The 22,830-nt window shown below is 36.2% G+C and overlaps 1 protein-coding gene across 1 annotated transcript; it reads right to left on the bottom strand.

The window, feature by feature from the left end:
- Positions 1-20,727: 20,727 nt before the first annotated feature.
- LOC102749799 (L-lactate dehydrogenase B chain-like) lies at positions 20,728-21,980 on the bottom strand. The gene is given in 2 exon segments (XM_081796664.1): positions 20,728-21,372; positions 21,374-21,980. Coding segments are annotated over 2 exon segments (999 nt in total). The 5' UTR covers positions 21,934-21,980; the 3' UTR covers positions 20,728-20,933.
- Between the last annotated feature and the right edge of the window lie 850 nt (positions 21,981-22,830).

The following is a 22,830-nucleotide window of genomic DNA, read 5'->3' as shown; positions in this document are numbered from 1 at the left end:
TTTGATAATCTATGGAAAGTAGTGGCATTCCAAGTATTTGAGTTATCATCAGTGGAGCACATTTCAAAAGTAAGAGAGTAGACCTTAAGTGTTCTGACCACACACACACACACACACACACACACACACACGGTAACTATGTAAGGTGATAGATGTGTGAATTAATTTGATTGTGGTAATCATTTCACAGTGTATATGTGTATCAAACTATAATGTTGTGCATCTTAAACATACGTTTTGTCAAGTTTACCTCAATAAAACTAGACAAAATTTAAAATAATAAATAAGGGTGTTGAGAGATTAAGTGTTAAGGCACTTGGCCATTATAATAGTAATGATTTCAATAAGAACCATGTGACTAACTGGCTTTTTCTTATCACATTGGAGACATTGCAGAAAGAGCAGGCTCAGGGCCCTGCATTTTCAACTCAAGACATAGAACTGGATATAATTTATGAAGGCTCCAAAATAACAATTTTTCTTTTATAGACATAGGACAGATGTAGTTAAAAATAAGAACGAAATTTGATGCTGCAATTGAAGTCAAATTGACATCTTTACCAAGATTCTTATCTTTAGTTCAGGGCATTGAATGACCATGAATGGGACCTGACATTTTGGGTGGAGACACTTAGTTGCACTTAGATGAACATAATTACATTGAATTCTCAAATCCCCTTGAACCTCTCCTTCCAGAGGAGTTCACTCCTTTTCTTTCTGAGAATACCATCCTCCCTCTTTTAAAGACCTGTAGTTATTTCACCTGAGGCAACTGTCTCTTAAGGGAATGCTGAGTCCCTTCAAAACTACTCCTTATCGTATTTAGACTGAATATTAAAGTCAGAATCCATTGTGCTCTAAGATGAAAAAGACAAAGTCTGATCAGAAAAAATGGTTCATATGCTTAAAGAATTGCAGGGTTTTAATAAGTTATATGAAGAAAGATGAATGGTATATATGTGGAAATTAATTCTAATAACAGTAGCCAAAGAGGACAGAAATAATGTTAGATTTGAGCTTTAATGTTGATAGGGGCACATGTGCTTACTGGAGATTGTGGGTCCAATATATTAGATGGACAGTTAGAAGTAGTTCTAACACTTTTCTTGATTGGTTGAAAGAAGCATAAAGTCAATGGTAATTTACAGACTATGAAATTTAAATGCCAGAACTTCCCTCAGAGAAGGAAGGAATCCCAAAATTTAAGGAGTCAGAAATATTGGAGTTGATTTTTCATGGGGCAACCTATCCACTCTCTCCCATTCTCCAGTATGTCTCCTGATAGACCAAAAAGGTATTCTAGGACACTGAAAAGGGTATTAATGAGAAAAATACACCAGCATCCTTATAAAGCTTAGTAGTGGCTTCTCTCTGTATGCTGAGATGATGGTAGGAGATGATGATATGGGCTTTGTGATTTCAATTGGAATAATGGAATCTTATATGGTGGAGACCATGTTTCCCTGCTTAATTGTCTGATATGAGATGAAGACAATTACTATAAGGTAGAACAGGACCTAAATAATCATTACTTTTAGTGATGTTTTGTGACTAACTTAATATGGTATAATTAGGAATAAAATAGATAAATATCCTACCAAAGAGTTACCCCATCTATAAATTTTTTTAAAAAATGGATTTGGTGAGTAGACACAAGACTTGAAAGTCTACAATAGAGTGTCACACTGCTTATCTAGCTCCCAAAGCTAAGTCATTTTAGCCTTGACTCTCCCTCAAAAAAGATGAAGCTGAGTCCCTTGAGGAATGAACTTGTCACACAGCCACGATTATATACTGTATATCATCCTCAAAAGTCTCCTAAAAGGGACCTGTGTCATAAGCAGGACATCTGAGCACTGGCCAAAGAGATATTACCAGATATTTTAAGAATTATTAGACACTGGCTCTTGGTTGACACTAATCCTAGAGATCTAAAATGACAATATGCTCCTCTGGTCAGAGTGGAAGCTAATGAAGGTCTTAGTAAAAAATAGATATTGTCCTAAAACTAATTCTCAGTGGGTCCAGTGGTTCTGCAGACCCACCCTATGATTTTTTTCTGTCCAGTCGCTTAATGCATGGTTGTAGTAAACACATCCTGAATTGACTAAATTCCCACATATATTCACTGATCCATGGGCATGGGACATACTGGAATAGAAAAAAAAAGACCAAGTAGGAACTCCAGGAATTTTGTCCATTCCCAAACAGTAAATCAGAGGCAATAGTGCAACCCTGGGAAAATTAAAGAAAATAATACCACCATTAAAAACAAAAGATGCAGGGGTAGACTTTTTTTTTTTTAACTTACCTGTTTGACATTGGCAGAAGGTGTTTGGGCCTTGGTGAATGATTTTGAATTGTAAATTGAATCAGATGATGACTCCAGTTTTATAGAGGTAAAAACTAATGCTTAAAAAGGATGGACTCCTAGTGAATAATGTAGTGAGGATTGAAACTCACATCTGTCTAAATGAGAGACTATGTTTCCAGTCAGAGTGATATGTCTGTATCCCACTCATGGATTCCGAGGAATCTACAAAATACATTCTAACCCATTATACCTCATATTTAAGACCTGGTGAAACCAGAGTTACAGAATGATATCTCTCCATGTGTGTGTGTATGTGTACACATGCATACACTCAAACCACTCTTCTATAACAAAGTTTAAATCCACCTTCTCTTCTTATGTTTTCTTGCCAACATAGCCCACTGATATCTCACCCTCCTTTGTTTTCTGTAATGTTTTTTCCCAGTTAAGTATGAACATCTTTGTAGCATCTTTTGCATTATTTGGCTCTTATTATTTAGTTGTTCATATATTTATGACTTAGACTCTGAACACAGTGTATGTCTGGATATTATGAACCTGAGGGAGATAAGAGGCATGTGGAAAGAAGGTAGGGATCCAAAATATCACAGACCTAAATTTGAATCTTGGCCTGCAGTTATTAGCTAAGTTGTTTAATCTCTGAGACTTGGTTTCATCTTCTGTAAAATGGATTTACTAATAATTCCTCTCAGGGCTGGGATGGAGATTGTGTGTGACATTGTAAGCAAAAGTGCCTCATGTGTAGAATGCATTTCATAAAATTCTGTTCCTATCTGGCTCTTTCTCCTAATATGCAAATCCTTTCTTTGTGTACCCCTTTAGCATTCAAAAGTTGTCTTTTTAAAGTGTCGAATAATAAAGCTCAAAGAGATTTGGAGACTTATCTCAGGTCATGTGGCACAGGAAAATAGGATTCCAGGTAACCTGACACCATCACTTTGAAGAGTGAAACTTCAAAGAGAAATCCATATCCAAGATTGTGATTCCCTTTAACAGAGCCAAAGAAGGAATCCAGAGGATTCTAAGAAGAGCAAGCATCCTTCCAAAATGCACCACAATTGTTAACCCACAAGAGAAAGGAGCAGGTACCAGATATAGAGCCATTCTTGAGCCTCCTGAAAAATTGGAAATATGGATCTCCATAGCACACATGAACCTCCACCCCATCCTGTCATCCAACTAACTCGTCCAGCACCAGATTCCTATAGGATTTTGCTAGAAGTGTACTGTCACTATTGAATCCTGAGCAATTCTCTCATGAGCACATTATAATTTAATTTTCTGTGTACCTGTCATGAAACAACGATGAGCTTCTTGAGAACCAGCAGTAAATTTTTAATCTCTATTTTGCCAGTACTTAGAATAGTTCTTGGCACAAATGTGGCACTTGATAAATAATTGATTAATTAATTAATGGTGCTAAGTTTAGAACTTACTGACTATATTATTTTCCTTTCAGGAGTTACTTCATATTAATAATGGGAGATCAGAGGAGAGAAAACTCCCAAATTAAAAAAATAACAATAAAATCCCTGTGAAGTGTTAAATCAGAAGAGTTTGTGAGAGGAAGAAAGCAGGGTTGCCAAACTATGGCCTATGAGCCAAATCTGGCCTGCCAACTGTTTTTGTAAATAAAGTTTTACTGTAACACAGCTGTGCTTATTTGTTTATGTATTGCCTATGGCTTCTTTTGAGCCACAATGGAGTTGAATAGTTTAGACAGAATATATAAGGCCAAGAAAGCTGAAAATATTTAATACCTGGCCTTTACAGAAAAAGTTTGCTAAACTCTAAAGCTCCTGCCTTAGATCATGTAAGCTGCCTTCACGTATTTTTATCTCATATGAGATATTAAAATCCCTACATTCTCTTTGAGGTAATTATAGAATATAATTGTTTGTCGAAGCTGTGCCTGAAAATTATTGCTGGAACACATGAGATTCTAAATAAATATTTCAGGAAGAACAAAAGTTTCTAAGTACTGTTAATAAATTGAGGGAAGATATGTTCTAGTCTGATATGAATAATGGATTCAAGCTAAAAAAGATAATAACATCCTGTTAAATCTTATTTCCATGTCTTGAGAATAAATGTTAATATGGTGATGGATAATCTCTTTCCCACCCACTCCTATGTACATTCATTACAGGGGACCCTTGGCTTATTCTTCCCACATGCACATCACTCCTCTGCATCACACAACATGGTAAACACTTAACCAGTCACCTTCTCTCTACTCAACAGAACCATGATGGTATCCCAGATTCAGATAAATTTTATTTTTAGTAGTTGTTTCTTCCTTTATGTTCATCAATGGGATAAAGCTGACCTTCCTTTGCATCTTTTCAGTGCATCTTCAATGCTGGATTGAATTGTGACACTGGGTGGTCTCAAATACTTTTTAAGCCTTTTTATTGAGGTATAATTAACATGCAAAAAGTTGCACATATTTAATGTATAAAATGAGGTGACATTGGAATAAGTACATATATACCTGTGAAACATTACCACCATCAAGGCCATAAACATATCTGTCACCACCCAGTTTCCTTCTGCTCTCTCTCTCACTCTCTCTCTATATATATATAATATATATAATATTATATATATATTATATAGAGAGATTATATATAATATATATATTAATATATATATAATATATATATATAGTGTGTGTGTGATAAGAACACCTAACATAAGATTTACTCTCTTAGGAAATTTTATGTATATAATTTAGTATTGGTAAGTATAGTAAGGCACTATGCCATATAAAAGATCTCCAGAACTTATTTGTCTTGCATACTGAAATTTTATAGCCATTTAACTATCACCTCCCCACTTCTGAATCTCCCTAGCCTCTGACAACCACCATTCTACTCTCTGCTTCTATGAGTTTGACTTTTTTAATTCCACATATAAGTGAGATTATATACTACTTGTCTTTCTGTGTCTGGTTTATTTCACTTAGCATAATGTTCTCCAGGTCCCTAGTTGGACCTTACATTTCCCTAAAATCTATTACATAAACACACAGTTTAGTGTTCCTTTCCACAAGTACTCCACATAATTAGTTTTTCAGGATTGCTGTCTTTGCCAGTGTAATCCCATCTCTTGGCCCTCCTGGGTTTATAACTAATGAAAAGAGGAGGCATGGTCTGCCCCACCTTCTCGCTAGAACTCTTAAAATAGGCATTTGGAAAGCATGCTGATAAAAATGCCTGACAATACTGTGTATTTCCTCTGCGCTCACGACTGTATATAAATGTAAAGAAAAATGCATCACTTATAAACTCACATGAGTGGGTACCTCTGTGGATGAAAGGAGCAGACATGGACCAGATCAGGAGTGAAAGAAACAGGAACTTGAGCTTTATTTGTAATGGTCTGATTATGTTTTTTTTAACAAAAAATAATTATATATGACTTACATAACTGACAGCTATTTAACCACCTCCACCAAAGAATTCCAATTAACACTAAGGAACATGTGATAAGTATTTAATGAGGTGTACAGGAAGTTAGACAAGGTTACCTTCCCTGTGCCACCAGATCCCAAACTTTGGGCTGCCTTTTACCCCATTCTCCACGGCAGGCAAAGCGGTGTATGTGGTAGTAGTATGGGGGGAGTCTTCATTTCTGAACTCACATGAGCCTGAGCTCCTTATATTCTTTCTTATACTTGAGATCTTAAATTTAGTCCTTGAATAAGACCTACAGTTGATTCTACCACTTCATCCATGTTCTTGTGCAGATGCTCAGCTTCCTGGGTTTCATCTACTCATGCACCCATAAATTTTAGTTGTTTGGAAAAAGAGTGCATCAGTTAAACCACTTTTCTTCTCTGACCACATTCTCTGAGGACATTTATCCATCTGTGATTCTGTGACCTTGTAGGTTTTCTCTATCTCCCTTAAGTATCCAGACTCCTTTTTATGCCATTGCCCTTTTCAATAGCATTGTGTCTACTCCTATAACAGAGCCTCCAGAGCATACATCTTTAAACCCTATAGCATATTCCTTCAGCCTTTTTTTGCATTAATCCACAGCAATGATGGATGGTTTTATACAAGTTAAGACTCAGTTCCTGCTGACAAATCTATTTCAAGTGTGTGCCATGCATTTATCTTCTTTCTCTTTAGGATCTTCCCCAATTCCTCTGAAACCGTACTGGCTTAACATACAAGCTCAGCCCAGAAGTGTGGGACAGTTAATGTCCCTGGGGATTATTCCAGTCTGCTGTCCTTCTGGTAGACAATTTTAAGAGGAATACTGATTTTTTTGTTGTTGTCGTTAGAATGGAGTTGAACACAATTGACGTTATATTTACTAAAGTAATAAATGGAGGTGTGGGAGCAGTGTAACTTAGCTCAGTGATGACTTACCTCTGTAGGTCAGATTTGATGGAAGGAGATGCTTCTATGTAACCAGGCTCCCTAAAGTCAATGGGGATGATAAGATTCCAGAATGGCACAAGCCAGGTGCGAACACATAACCACCAGAGACAAGATGAATGCAATTATAATAATGAGCAGCTGGAATGGTAATTAGGGAATCCCAACTACAAGGATCTGTGGCAATGCCTAAAAATGTGTTAGTAGAGACAAGATAGATGGGGTGAAAACAAAGGTATTGTTTGACTTCTATATTCAACAGGATTAAGAACCAGATAAAAAGAATATTAAGGTCAGCACCATAATGCAAAATCATTAGCCCTCATTCAGTTTCTAGACATAATCAGTTCTCATTCCCAGATACATTATACACTGGTGAAGAGAAATGCTCAAGACTTATTGTACTGACACTGATATCCAGGAGTCAAATGGCATCATGCTCTCATCCCCACTCTCATCCTAGTTACAGTGGATATGAATGAAGGCAGATCAAGACATGGAATCCTGGCTCAAGTTTTAGTCAGTGTGTCTAGTGGGTCTGTAGAACACCAGATGGTTATTTCCCTAGTCCTTTGGTGCATAATTAGGATGAATATTTTTAGTAGCTGACAGAAACCATGACCACATTGATTCTCTGACTTGTGGGGTCATTAAGGTAAAAAAGGCCAAGTGAAATCCTTGAATTTGCAACTCCATGTGTGATAGTAAAACAGAAGAAACATCCCATCCCAAATGAACTGTAGAATTTAGCACAACCCTCCAAGACTTAAAAGATGCAGAGGAAGTCATCTTTATTCTTTCCTTATTCAATTAATAAATATGTTCCCTGAAAAATCCCAAGTTGGATGTTCTAACTTTACTGAATAAGATTATCAGAATCTGACACTTGATGTGAGGTTTTTTTTTATCTAGGTATAAAATTATTTTAATTCCAGTATAGTTAACATACTGGGTTATATTAGTTAGATATAAAATTATTTTCAATCTTCATGAAGAGTATAGAAGGCAAGTTGCATTTATGTGGGAATAGTGGCAATATATAACTACTCATTTAGGGCTATATTTAATCTCTTAATATTTGAGAAAATACAGCATACAGAGACCTTAATTGTTTTGATATCTACGGAACATAGTTCTGGTGCACCATATTAATCATATCATGGCCTGGTAACGAGGAAATGATAAGTACATTAGATGTTCTATTAAAACCCATGAGTGTCAGAATTGTGAGGTAAATCCTACAAGTATTCAGAAGATGGCCTTATTGGTGAAGTGTTGAGGAGTTCAGTGGTCTGAGCATGCCAGAACTTTCCCTCTTAGTGTATCCCTTGACACTAAGAAAGTTGCACCGTGCTCAGTAGGCATCTTGGAATTTTGAAGACAGCATGTACTCCATTTGGGAATAATGTGCAGATCAATTTATGGGGTGACTCAGAAAACTGCCCAGTTTCAAACAGGATCCAAAAGGGGACTCTAAAACAGGTGAAGGCTGTGGCAGAAATTTCTCTACTGCTATATATATACTGCAAATATAATGGTGGTAGAGAATCTATGGCAGATTTGGCAAGACCAAATTGGGGAGTTTCAATAGAGACCCCTAATATTCTAGAGCAAGGTCATTCCTACTGTAGCAAAGAACAACTTGCCATTTGAAAAGTTGTTCTTGGCATGCTACTGGGCTCTGGTAGGAAATGAAAGATGTACCAGAACTGCTCATCACAAACTGGGTATGTCAGACCCACTAACTCTCAGGATCAGTAGATGCAGCAACAATCCATGGTACAATGAAAAGTATTCAACTGGAATTAGGCATACATAGCAGAACTAGAGTGTACAAGCAAGGTACATTAAAACATGACTTCCAAGGCCACAGAACCTACCTCTGGTGTAGTTCACCTCTTCCTCAACTCACACCATTTGCCTCATGGAGGGATTCATTATAGATGAGGAAACAAATTTGTGCTTGTTTTATAAATTATTCTGCTTTTGTTGTCAAAACAACAAAAAAATCCTGAGACCATACTATAGGCCAATTCTGAATTTGTGTTTCCCATCCTCCTAATCTTAGGCTCTGCTGGATTAGAAGTTCTAGTTCCCACAAGAGAAAGTTTCTACCAGGGGTGCAGAGAAGACTTTCTGCTAGCCACTAACTACAACTCACATGTAATCACTTTGCGTTCTTTATGCAGGTTGAATAGAAGGCAAAGAAAGGAGTTCTCAACTGACTTAGTTAATTAACCCCAATCATCATTAGGAGCTAGCATTGCTGCTACATATTGGGTATGGAGAGGCATTTGTGTAAACTCAAGAAATTCATTTTGGTATCTGTTGGTGCATCCATTCCCAGAGATAAGATTAATGGGCAATTGCAGTAACAATGGCTTAATAAAGCTGTCAGGCTTTAGATCCTTCAGGAATGAAGATCTGGGTCGTACACTGGGCAATGAAAGATAGAAATGATAAATATCAGTGTGGAATTGAGAATGTTACAGCAACTGAGATTGTAGCTTATTGTTGATGTTAAATTTTCATAAATGTTTTGGCTGTCATCTTGAAGAGTTGGCAATGAAATGTATTTTTTATTTTTTTAAAGATTTTTATTTGAGAGAGAAACAGAGATAGCAACAGAGATAGTGACAGCAGGAGTGGAGAGGAGAGGGAGAAGCAGACTCCCCGCTGAGCAGGGAGCCTGATGCAGAGCTCGATCCCAGGACCCCAGGATCATGACCTGAGCTGAAGGCAGATGCTTAACCGAATGAACCACCCAGGCACTCCAGCAATGAAATTTATTTAAGAGTCATAAGTTTATTTCACTTAGCATAATCTCCTCCAGTCCCATCCATGTTGATGTAAAAGTTGGGTATTCATCCTTTCTGATGGCTGAGTAATATTCCATTGTATATATGGACCACATCTTCTTTACCCATTCATCTGTTGAAGGACATCTTGGCTCTTTCCACAATTTGACTATTGTGGACATTGCTGCTGTGAACATTGGGGTGCATGTGGCCCTTCTTTTCACAACATCTGGGGTAAATGCCCAGTAGTGCATTTGCTGGGTCATAGAGTAACCCTATTTTTAATTTTTTGAGGCACCTCCACACTGTTTTCCAAAGTGGCTGTACCAACTTGCATTCCCAGCAACAGTGTAAGAGGGTTCCCCTTTCTCCACAACCTCTCCAACATTTGTTGTTTCTTGCCTTGTCAATTTTTGCCATTCTAACTGGTGTAAGGTGGTATCTCAATGTTGTTTTGATTTGAATTTCCCTGAGGGCTAATGATGATGAACATTCTTTCATGTGTCTGTTAGCCATTTGTAGTCTTCTTTGAAGAAGTGTCTGTTCATTTTCCTGTTCTTCTGCCCATTTTTTTGACTTGATTATTTGTTTTTTGGGTGTTGAGTTTGAGAAGCTCTTTATAGATCTTGGATATCAGCCTTTTGTCTGTAGTGTCATTTGCAAATATCTTCTCCCATTCTGTGGGTTGCCTCTTTGTTTTGTTGACTGTTTCCTTTGCTGTGCAGAAACTTCTTATCTTGATGAAGTCCCAAAAGTTCATTTTTGCTTTTGTTTCACTTGCCTTTGGAGATGTATCTTGAAAGAAGTTGCTGTGGCCGATGTCAAAGAGGTTACTGCCTATGTTCTCCTCTAGGATTTTGATGGATTCCTGTCTCACATTGAGGTCTTTCATCCATTTTGAGTTTATCTTTGTGTATGGTGAGAGAATGGTCAAGTTTCATTCTTCTGTATATAGCTGTCCAATTTTCCCAGCACCATTTATTGAAGAGACTGTCTTTTTTCCATTGCATATTTTTTCCTGCTTTGTCGAAGATTATTTGACCATAGAGTTGAGGGTCCATATCTGGGTTCTCTATTCTGTTCCATTGGTCTATATGTCTGTTTTTTTTCCAGTACCATGCTGTCTTGGTGATCACGGCTTTGTAATATAGCTTGAAATCAGTGTGATATCCCCAGCTTTGTTTTTCTTTTTCAACATTTTTGGCAATTCGGGGTCTTTTCTGATCCCATACAAATTTTAGGATTGTTTGTTCCAGCACTTTGAAAAATGTCAATTATCATATAGTTTCACTTATTTGTGGAACATAAGGAATAGAAGGGAGGACATTAGGAGAAAGAAGGGAAAAATGAAGGGGGGGAAATCGGAGGGGGAGACGAACAATGAGAGACTATGGATTCTGAGAAACAAACTGAGGGTTTTAGAGGGGAGGGGTGTAAGGGGATCGGTTAGCCTGGTGATGGGTATTGAGGAGGGCACGTATTGCGTGGAGCACTGGGTGTTATACAAAAACAATGAATCATGGAACATTACATAAAAAACTAATGATGTACTGTATGGTGACTAACACAACATAATAAAATTTTTTAAAAAGTCATAAGTTTAAGCTGTGTAAAGGGTGGACTGTAAAAGCTCTGGTGCTTATCTTCACATCTTCTTGGACCACTTATGTTTTAGCCACAAAGCTCTTTATTCATATTTCTTTTATGCTGATGGAGTCCTTCTTTAAGCACACATACCTTTCTCTTGATCCAAGGCCTTCCCTGACACCATGGGAGATCAATTAGTTCAAGTAGGAATGCTATACAGGAGGTCTCAGCAGAATAGAGTTCCCCTGCCCACATCAGTGTGAATGAGGAAGCACCCTGTATATAATTTTTATTTTTCCTTGATTCTATTTTACTGTTCCTGCTCTTGCTCTTAATTCTTGAGACCACTATCCAAGTAAATTATGTGCATCCAAATCTTTTATCCCAGATTCTGTTTTCAGGGTAATCCAAACTAAGATAGCCTCTGATCTAAAACTTTGGGTCTATTCTTTCATACCTCAAATGCTCATTACTATTGTACTTCTCAAGGTCATTTGATCTAGAAATCAGACCATCTCTAGATCTTCAAATAATTAACTGGCTACCTAGTTGATGATTTTTATTTAGGCTTGATTTGGGAAACTATTTTGTGTTCTGGGTTCTGCCTGTTTTTGATTCCTGGCTCTGAATGCAATTTTTCATATACATTTCTGAACATGATGAGGGAATAAACTTAATATAGGTTTGAATATTCTCCCATAATATTCTCATTCACTAAAGAAGAGTTACAGTTAATTACTCTGGAATGACCTTCATTTTCTAATCCCTTCACAAATTTATGAGGTTTTACTTAGACCACTACTTCTTTGAAGTGTGTTCTTCCATAAGTACCAGCATAGTTTTATTTGTTACCTCAGTTGAAAAATTATGAACAATTTTTAAAACACAGATTTAAGCCTTATAGTCTTCTGAATTTTACTGCCCTGATTTGATAGGTATGAATCCAAACTAGAGATGAGAAATGGTTCTTGTGAGAGAGGGCATAAGACTTCAAACATCTGACACTGCTAGGAGCACCAAAAACACTAGTATTATTTTTAATTGTGGTAAATATAGATAGCATAAAATTTACCATTTTAACAAATTTTTAATTTTGTTATTTTTATTGAATTATAATTAACAATGTTATGTTAGTTTCAGGTGTGCAATATATTGATTTAACAGTCCCATACACTGCACAGTGCTCACCATGGTAGGTGTAGTCACTGTCTGTCACCACGTGACTTATTTATTTTATAACCAGAAGTTTGTACCTCTAATCCCTGTAACTATTTCACCCATCCCCCCACCCATCTTTCCTCTGGCAACCATCAGTTCTCTCTTTTTAAGACTTTGTTTGCTCATTTTATTTTTTAGATTACTTGTATAAGTGAAATCATACAGTACTAGTCTTTCTCTGACTTATTTCACTTAGCATAACATGCTCTAGTTCCATCCATGTTGTCACAAATGGCAAGAATATATATGCCACATCATCTTTTTTTAAAGATTTTATTCATTTGGGAGACAGAGAGGCAGAAAGAGAGCAGAAGCAGGGGGAGAGGCAGAAAGAGAGGGAGAAGCAGACTCCCTGCTGAGCTGGGTGCCCAACATGGGGCTTGATCTCAGGACCTGGGGATCATGACTTGAGCTGAAGGCACATGCTTAACCATCTGAGCCACCCAGGCACCCCATATACCCCATCATCTTTATCCACTCATCTACCCATGGACATTTGGGTTGCTTCCATATCTTGTCTATTGTAAATAATGCTGCTATAAACATATATTTTTTCAAATTTGAGTTTTTGTTTTCTTTGGGTAAATGCCAATAGTAAGATTACCGAATCATATGGTATTTCTATTTTTAATTTTTGAGGACCCCCACCTACTGTTTTCCACAGTGGTTGCACCAATTTACATTTCCAACAACAGTGCACAAGAGTTCCTTTTTCTCCATATTCTCACTAAAACTTGTTATTTCTTGTCTTTTTGATTCTAGTCACTCTGACAGGTGTCAAATGATATCTCATTGTGGTTTTGATTTGCATTTCCCTGATGCAAATGCAATGTTAAACACTCTTTCTGTTGTCCATCTATATGTCTTTGGAAAAATGTCTATTTGGGTCCTCTGACCATTTTTAATCAGATAATCGGTGTTTTTTTGGTGTTGAGCCCTAAGTTCTTTATATAATTTGGGTATTAATCTCTTACTGGCTATATCATTGGTAAATATCTTCTCCCATTCAGTAGGTTGCCTCATCTTTCACTGATTTGTTTCCTTTGCTATTCAGAAGCTTTTTATTTTGGTATAATCCCAATAATTTACTTTTGCTTTTGTGTCTCTCATTCCAAGAAGACATATCTGATGTCAAAGAGATTACTGCTTATGTTTTCTTCTGGGAGTTTTATGGTTTCATGTCTCACATTTAGGTCTTTAATCCATTTTGAGTTTATTTGTGTGCATGGTCTAAGAAAGTGGTCCATTTGTATTCTTTTGCATGGAGCTGTCCAGTTTTGCCAGCACCATTTGTTTAAGAGACTTTTTCCCATTGTATATTCTTGCCTCCTTTGTCATACATTAATTGACCATATAAGTGGTCAATTTCTGGGCCCTCTATTCTTTTCTACTGATCTATCTTGTTTATCTTCATTTATCTTTATTTTTCTGCCAGCACCATACTGTTTTAATTACTACAGATTTTAGTATATCTGAAATCTAGGATTGTGATACCTACAGCTTTGTTCTTTCTCAAGATTGCTTTGGCTATTTGAAGTCTTTCATGGTTCCATACAAATTTTAGTATGATTTGTTTTACATCTGTGAAAAATGCTGTTGGTATTTTGATAGGGATTGTATTGAATCTATGGATTGCTCTGGGTATTATGGACATTTTAACAATATTAATTCTTCCAATCCATGATCATAGAATATCTTTATATTGTCTTCAATTTCTTTCTTTAATGTTTTATAGCCTACAGAGTACAGGTTTTTCACCAACTTGGTTAAGTTTAATCTTAAGTATTTTATTCCTTTTGGTTCAATTGTCAATCAGATTGTTTTCTTAATTTATCTTTCTGATACTTCATTATTAGTGTATAAAAATGCAACTGATTTCTGTGTATTAATTTTGTAGACTGCAATTTTACTGAACACATTTATCAGTTCTCATAGTTTTTTGGTGAAGTATAAAACTGTGTCATCTGCAAATAATGATAGTTTAACTTCTTCTTTACCAATTTGGATACCTTTTATTTCTTCTTCTTATCTAATAGCTGTGGCTAGGACTAGCACTAGGTTGAAATGAAGTAGTGAGAGTGGACATCTTGTTTTATTCCTGTTCTTAGAAGGGAAGTTCTCACATTTTCACCTTTGAGTATGATACTAGCTGTGGATTTTTTCATATGTGGCCCTTATAATGTTATGTTTCCTCTAAATTCACTTTCTTGAAACTTTTTGTCATGAATGTATATTGAATTTTGTCAAATGCTTTTTCTGCTTCTATTGATATGATCATATGGCTTTTATCCTTCCCTTTTTTTATCTGATGGATTTTGTTGATTGATTTGCAAATACTGAACCGTTCTTGCATTTCTGGAATAAATCCTACTTGATTATAGTGAATGATTTTTTTTATGTATTGTCGAATTTGGTTTGCTAATATTTTGTTAAGGATTTTTGCAACTATGTTCATCAGAGGTATTGGCCTATAGTTTTCTTTTTTTGTAGTGTCACTGGTTTTGGTACTAGGGTAATGATGGCTTTGAATTAATTTGGAAGATTCCTTCCTCTTCTATTTTTTGGAATAATTTGAGAATAGGCATTAACGCCTCTTTAAATGTTTGGTAGAATTCACCTGTGAATCCATATTGTGAATCTTGGACTTCTGTTTGTTAGAATTTTTTTGATTACTGATTTAATTTCATTGCTAGTAATCAGTCCGTTCAGATTTTCTATTTCCTCTAATTCGGTTTTGGGAGATTATATGTTTCTATTTCATCTAGTTTGTCCAATTCATTGGCATTTAATTTTTCATAGTATTCTCTTATAATCATTTGTATTTCTGTGGTGTCCATTGTTATTTCCTCTCCATTTCTGGTGATATTTTTTTCAGTCCTTTCTTTCTTGATGAGTCTGGCTGAAGGTTTATCAATTTTATTTATCTTTTGAAAACACCAGTTCCTGGTTTTCTTAATCATTTAAAAATTTTACCCTCTATTTCACTTATTTCTGCTCTAATCTTTATTATTCCTTTCCTTCTTCTAAGATTGGGCTTTATTATTTTCTTCTCTAGCTCTTTTAGTGTAAGGTGAGGTTGTTTATTTGAGCTTTTTCTTGTTTCTTGAGGTAGCCCTGTATTGCTATAAACTCCCCTCTTAGATCTGCCTTTGCTGTGTTTCAAAGATTTTGGACTATTGTGTTTTCCTTCTCATTTGTTTCCATGTGTATTTTATTTCCTCTTTTATTTCTTGGTTGGCACATTTATTCTTAAGTGGTATGTTGTTTATCTTCCATGTGTTTGTGTACTTTTCTGATTTTTTCTTTTTTCTTTTATATATATATATATTTTTTCATCAGGATAAGTATATTCTTTAATCCCTACCACCTGTTTCCCATCCCTCCACCCACCAACCGTCTGGTAACCATCAGTTTGTTCTTTACAGTTAAGAGTCTGTTTCTTGGTTTGTCTTTTTCTCTTTTTTCCCCCCGTTGCTCATTTGTTTCTTGAATACCACATATGAGCAAGATCATATGGTATTTTTCTTTTTCTGACTGACTTATTTCACTTAGCATTATACTTTCTAGCTCTACCCATGTTATTGCAAATGGCAAGATTTCATTTTTTTCATGGCTGAACACTATTCCATTGCATATATATGCTACATCTTCTTTATCCATTCATCTTCATTGGATACTTGGGCTGCTTCCATATCTTGGCAATTGTAGATAATGCTGCAATAAACACAGGGGTGCATGTATCCCTTTGATTTAGTGTTTTTGTATTTTGGGGTAAATACCCACTAGTACAATTCCTGGATTGTAGGGTAATTCGATTCTTAATTTTTTCAGGAAACCCCATACAGTTTTCCACCACAGCCGCACTAATTTGCATTCCCACCGACAGTGAACAAAGGTTCTTTTTTCTCCACATCCTCACCAACACTTCTTGTTGCTTGTGTTTTTTACTTTAGCCATTTTGACAGGTGTGAGGTTATACTTCATTGTAGTTTTGATTCACATTTCCCTGATAATGAGTGATGTTGAGTATCTTTTCATGTGTCTGTTGGGCATCTGTATGTCTTATTTGGAAAAATGTCTGTTTCATGTCTTCTTTTCTTTTTAAAGATTTATTTATTTATTTTAGTGGGGGAAGAGCAGAAGGAGAGAGAATCTTAAGCTCACTCTGCACTGGGCACACAGCCCAATAGGGGGCTCAGTCTCACAACCCTGAGATCCTGACTTGAGATGACATCAAAAGTCAGAAACCAACCCAACTGTGCCACCCAGGCGACCTGTCTTTTGCTCATTTCTTAATTGGATTATTTGTTTTATGGGTGTTGAGTTGTATCAGTTCTTTGTATATTTTGGATACTAACCCTTTATCAGATATATCATTTGCAAATATCTTCTCCCATTCTGTAGGTTGCCTTTTAGTTTTGTTGTTTCCTTCACTGTACAGAAACATTTTATTTTGATGTAGTCCCAATAGCTTATTTTTACTGTTCTTTCCCTTGCCTCAGGAGACATATTTAGAAAAATATTGCTACAGTTGATGTCAGAGATTACTGCCTATGCTCTCTTCAAGGACTTTTATGGTTTCAGGTCTCACATTTAGATTTTTATTCCATTTTGAGTTTATTTTTGTGTATAGTCTAAGAAAGTGGTCCAGTTTTATTCTTTTGCATGTAGCTGTCCAGTTTTCCCTACACCATTTGTTAAAGAGACTGTCTTTTTCCCATTGTATATTCATTCATCCTTTGTTGAAGATTTATTGACCATATATTCATAGGTTTATTTCTGGGTTTCCAATACCGTTCCATTGATCTTTGTGTCTTTTTTTATGCCAGTACTATACTGTTTTAATTACTACAGCTTTGTAATGTAATATGAAATGTGGGATTGTGATACTTCCAGTTTTGTTATTTCAAAATTGCTTTGGCTATTGGAGGTCTTTTGTGGTTCCATACAAATTTTAGGGTTGTTTGTTCTAGTTTTGTGAGAAATGCTGTTGGTATTTTAATAGGGATTGCATTAAATGTGTAGATTGCTTTGGGTAATATAGACATTTTAGCAGTATTTGTTCTTCCAACCCATGAGCAGGGAATGTCTTTACATTTTGCATCATGTTGGATTTCTTTCATCAGTTTTATAGCTTTCAGAATACAGATCTTCCACCTCTTTGGTTAAGTTTATTCCTAGATATTTTATTGTTTTTGGTGCAGTTGTAAATGGGATTATTTTCTTAATTTCACTTTCTGCTGTTTCATTATTAGCTAATAGGAATGCAACAGATTTCTGTACATTGATATTGTATCCTACGACTTTACTGTATTTATCAGTTTTGCAGTTATTTGGTGAAGTCTTTCAGGTTTTCTATATACAGGATCATGTCCTCTGCAAATAGTGAATCTTCCTTGCTAATTTGGATGCCTTTTATTTCTTTTTGTTGTCTTATTACTGTGGCTAGGACTTCCAGTACTATGTTGAATAAAGTGGTGAGAGTGGACATCCTTGTCTTGTTCTGACTTTAGGGGAAAGACTCATTTTTCCCCATTGAGGCTGATGTTAGCTGTGGCTTTTTCATATATGGCCTTCATTATGTTGAGGGATATTCCCTCTAAACCTACTTTGTTGATGGTTTTAGTCATGAATGTTTGTTACACTTTGTCAAATGCTTTTTCTGCATCTATAGAAATGATCGTATTTCTCTTATTCTTTCTCTTTATTGATGTGATGTATAATGTTGATTGATTTGCAAATACTGAACCATACTTGCAACCCAGGAATAAATCCCACTTGATTGTGGTGAATGGTTTTTTAAATATATTGTTGGATTCAATTTGCTAGTAAGTTGTTGAGGATTTTTGCATCTATGTTCATCAGAGATATTGGCTTGAGGTTTTCTTTTTTAGTAGTGTCTTTATCTCGTTTTGGTATCAGGGTGATTTGGCCTCGTAGAATGAATCGGAAAGTTTTCCTTCCTTTTCTGTTTTTTGGAATGGTTTGAGAAAAATAGGTATTAACTCTTTAAATGTTTGGTAGAATTTGCCTATGAAGCCATCTGGTTCTTTTTTTTTTTAATATTTTATTTATTTATTTGACAGAGAGAGACATAGTGAGAGCAGGAACACAAGCAGGGGGAATGGGAGAGGGAGAAGCAGGCTTCCCGTGGAGCAGGGAGCCTGATGCGGGGCTCAATCCCAGGACCCTGGGATCATGACCTTTTATTTTGGAGTTTTTTGATTACTGATACAATTTCATTCCTGGTAATTGATATGTTCAAATTTTCTGTTTCTTCCAGCTTTAGTTTTGGTAGTTTTTATGTTTCTAGGAATTTATCAATTTCTTCTAAGTTGTCCAGTTTTTTGGTATATAGGTTTTCATAATATTCTGTTGTTATTGTTTCTATTTCTGTGGTATTGGTTGTTTTTTCTCTTTTATATCTGATTTTGTTTCTTTGGGTCGTCTTTTTTTTTTTGATGAGTGTGGCCAGAGGTTTATCAATTTTGATTATTTTTTTTTCAAAGAAACAGCTCCTGGTTTCATTGATCTGTTCTGATGTGGCTTTTTTTGTTTTTTAGTTTCTAAATCATTTATTTCTCCTCTAATCTTTATTATTTCCTTCCTTCTGGTGGGTTGGGATTTTGTTTGTTCTTTTTCTAGCTTCTTTAGGTGTAGGGTTAGGTTATTTATTTGAGATTTTTTCTTCTTGAGGTAGGCTTCTATTGCTATAAACTCCCCTTTTAGAACTACTTTTGCTGCATCCCAAAGATTTTTAGACAATTGTGTTTCCATTTTTATTTGTTTCCATGTAATTTTTTGTTTCTTTTTTGATTTTGGTTGACCCATTCATTGTTCAGTAACATGTTATTTAACCTACACATGTTTGTGCTCTTTCCAGATTTTTTCTTGTTATTGATTTCTAGTTTCATAGTGTTGTGGTTAGAAAATATGCATGGTATGACTTCAGTTTTTTGAATTTGTTCGGACTTGTTTTGTGGCCTAATATGTGATCTATTCTGGAGAATTTTCCATGTGCACTTGAAAAGAATGTGTATTCTGCTGTTTTAGAATGGAATGTTCTGAATATGTCTATTAAATCTATCTGGTCCAGTGTGTCTTTCAAAAACACTGTTTCCTCATTGATTTTCTGTTTGGATGATCTGTCCATCAATGTAATTGTGGTGCTAAAGTCCCCTACTATTATTGTATTACTATCAATTATTTGTTGTTAGCTGTTTTATGTATTTAGGTGCTCAAATATTGTGTGCATAAATGTTTATAAGTGTTATATTCTCTTGTTGGATTGTCCCCTTTATTATTATATAGTGTCTTTTTTGTCTCTTACTACAGTCTTTGTTTTAAAGTCTATTTTGTCTAAGGGTGCTTTGGTGGCTCAGTTAAGTGTCTGACTCTTGATTTCAGCTCAGTTCATGGTCTCAGGGTTGTGAGATCCATCCCCACATCTATCCCTCTCTCTGTGCCCCTCTTCCCCACTCATGTGCTCTCTCTCACTCTCTCTCAAATAAGTAAATCTTTTTAAAAAATGAAGTCTATTTTGTCTAATATAAATATTGCTACCCCAGCTTTCTTTTCACATCCATTTGCATGATAAATATTTCTCTGTCCCCTCATTTTCAATCTGCAGGTGTCTTTTGATCTGAAATGAGTCTCTTGGAAGCAGGATATAGATGGGTCCTTTTTTTTTTTTTATCCACTCCATCACCCCATGTCTTTTGATTGTAGCGTTTAGTCCATTTACACTCAAAATAAATTATTGATAGATATGTATTGCCATTTTGTTACTTTTTTGTGGTTGTTTCTATAGACTTTCTCTAATCCTCTTTTTTTCATGATTTGCTGGCTTTTTTTTTTAAGATTTTATTTATTTATTTGAGAGAGAAAGAGAGAGAGGGTGAGTGAGAGGAAGAGAGAATCTGAAGCAAACTCCCTGCTGAGCATGGAGCCTGACACAGGACTCGATCCCACAACTGCAAGATCATGACCTGAGCTGAAACCAAGAGTTGGATTCCTTACTGACTGAACCACCCAGGTGCCCCAAGTTTGTTGGCTTTCTTTAGTGATATACTTGGATTCCTTTCTCTTTATTCTTTGTATATATATTACTGTTTTTTAATTTGTAGTTGCTGTCAGGTTTGTATGTAACATCTCTGCATATAGCAGTCTGTATGAAGTTGATGGTTGCTTAAGTTTGAACCCATTCTTTACCTCTCTCCCCTTCCTGTTTTAGTATATGTTGTCATATTTTATGTTATTTTATTTTATGAATCCCTTGACTGATCTTTGCAGGAATTTATTTTTACTGCTTTTGTGGGGGTTTTTGTTTTGTTTTGACTTTTCATACTCTCACTATGGTCTTTCCTTTCCACTTAAAGATTCCCCTTTAATATTTCTTTTTTTCACACTACAATAGTTAATTTTATTTGCTCAAGGTCTCATATTGCAAGCATTAAACCAAGCATGAGCTTTGATTTTGTGAGCCCAGATTCACATATTTAGGAAGATAAAAGCAAACTGTGATCCATGTATATGGATGAAAAACTAAAGGCTCACGGTTAATCACATTGTAGTTTTAAGTTTCTACAGCCTAGAAGCCAGAAGTCACAGATCTTTTAGGTCTTTCTGGATGTCCCACAAGGTATCTGCACTTTTCTTGAGCTGGGCAACTTCATCATCCTTCAGCTTTTGGTTGATCACACTGGTTAAGCCCCGAGCATTCAGGATACATGGAAGGCTCAGGAAGACTTCATTCTCAATGCCATACATCCCCTTCACCATTGTTGACACTGGATGAATCCTGGATAGATTTTTCAACATGGATTCAATGAGATCAGCCACACTTAATCCAATAGCCCAGTTGGTATATCCTTTTAGCTTGATGACTTCGTAGGCACTTTCCACCACCATCTTATGCACTTCCTTCCAATTTTCACTGTCATTGTCTGTTCCCATTTCTGGATTCAGTTCCTAAAGAGAAACACCTGCCACATTCACTCCACTCCACACAGCCACACTTGAATCTCCATGTTCTCCCAAAATCATGGCATCTACTGGGATGAATGCCAAGTTTTTCAGCCATAAAATAGCGAAATCTGGCAGAATCCAGATTACACCCACTTCCAATCACACGGTGCTTGGGTAGTCCACTTAGTTTCCAGGTAACATATGTGAGAATATCCACTGGGTTGGAAACTACAATTATGATACAATCAGGACTGTACTTGACTATCTGCAGAATAATGAATTTGAAGACATTAACATTCCTCTGCACCAGATTGAGCCGTCTCTCTCCCTCCTGCTGGTGGACTCCCACAGTCACAACCACAATCTTAGAATTGGCAGTCACAGAGTAATCTTTATCTGCCACAATTTTAGGTGTCTGAAGAAATAAGCTCCCATGTTGCAGATCCATCATTTCTCCTTTGAGTTTATCTTCCAAAACATCCACAAGGGCAAGGTCATCAGCCAGAGACTTTCCCAGAATGCTGATGGCACACGCCATACCAACTTGTCCAACACCCACTACAGTGATCTTATTGTTTGGGACGGTTGCCTCTTCTTCTGCAAGTGGTGCAGTCAGTTTTTCCTTAAGAGTTGCCATTGTGCCCAGAGAGAACCCGCTGGGAGAGTCGCACAAAGAAGACAATGTTAGCTCCCCTTTAATATTTCTTATAGGGCTGGTTTAGTGTTCATGAGCTCCTTTAGTTTTTGTTTGTCTGAGAAACTCTATTTCTCCTTCTCTTCTGAATGATAGCTTTGCTGGATAAAGTATTCTCTGCAGATTTTTCCCTTTCAGCACTTTGAATATAGCATGCCACTCTCCTCTGGCCTGCAAAGTTTCTGCTGAAAAGTCCATTGATAGGCTTATGGGCTTTCCCCTTGTATGTAACTGTCTTCTTTTGTCTTGCTACTTTTAAATTTTTTTCTTTATCACTCCTTTCTTGCCATTTTAATTACCATGTGTGTTGGTGTGAACCTCTTTGGGTTGGATTTTGGGGGGTGGAGATTTCTGTGCTTACTGGATCCGAATATCTGTTTCTTTCCACAGATTAGGGAAGTTTTCAGCTATTATTTTTTCAAATAAAATTTCTGCCCCTTTATCTCTCTCTCCTTTTTCTGAGATCCATATAATGCAAATGTTATTATGTTTGATGCAGTCACTGAGTTCCCCAAGACTGTTCTCAATTGCAGAATTTTCTTTCCTCCTTTGCTCAGCTTGGTCACTTTCCATTATTGTCATCCAGGTCATTAATTTGTTCTTCTGTTTCATCTAGTCTATTTATTCCATCAAGTGTATTTCCAATGTCATTTATTGTGTTCTTGATCTGTGATTGGTTCTTTCTTATCTGTTTTAAGGGTCTCACTGATATCCTTCACTTTTTTCTCAAGTCCAGTGAGTGTCTTTATGATCATTACTTTAAATTCCCTATCATGTGTATTACTTACATTCATTTTGCTTCAGGCTCTTGCTGTGGTTTGGTCCTGTTGTTTCATTTGG

This window comes from Leptonychotes weddellii, chromosome 10 (assembly GCF_054177405.1).
Source record: "Leptonychotes weddellii isolate Sample4059 chromosome 10, ASM5417740v2, whole genome shotgun sequence".
NCBI classification, from domain to species: Eukaryota; Metazoa; Chordata; class Mammalia; order Carnivora; family Phocidae; genus Leptonychotes; species Leptonychotes weddellii.
The sequence above is the reverse complement of the archived record's forward strand: the minus strand, read 5'-3'. Positions and strand labels throughout refer to the sequence as shown.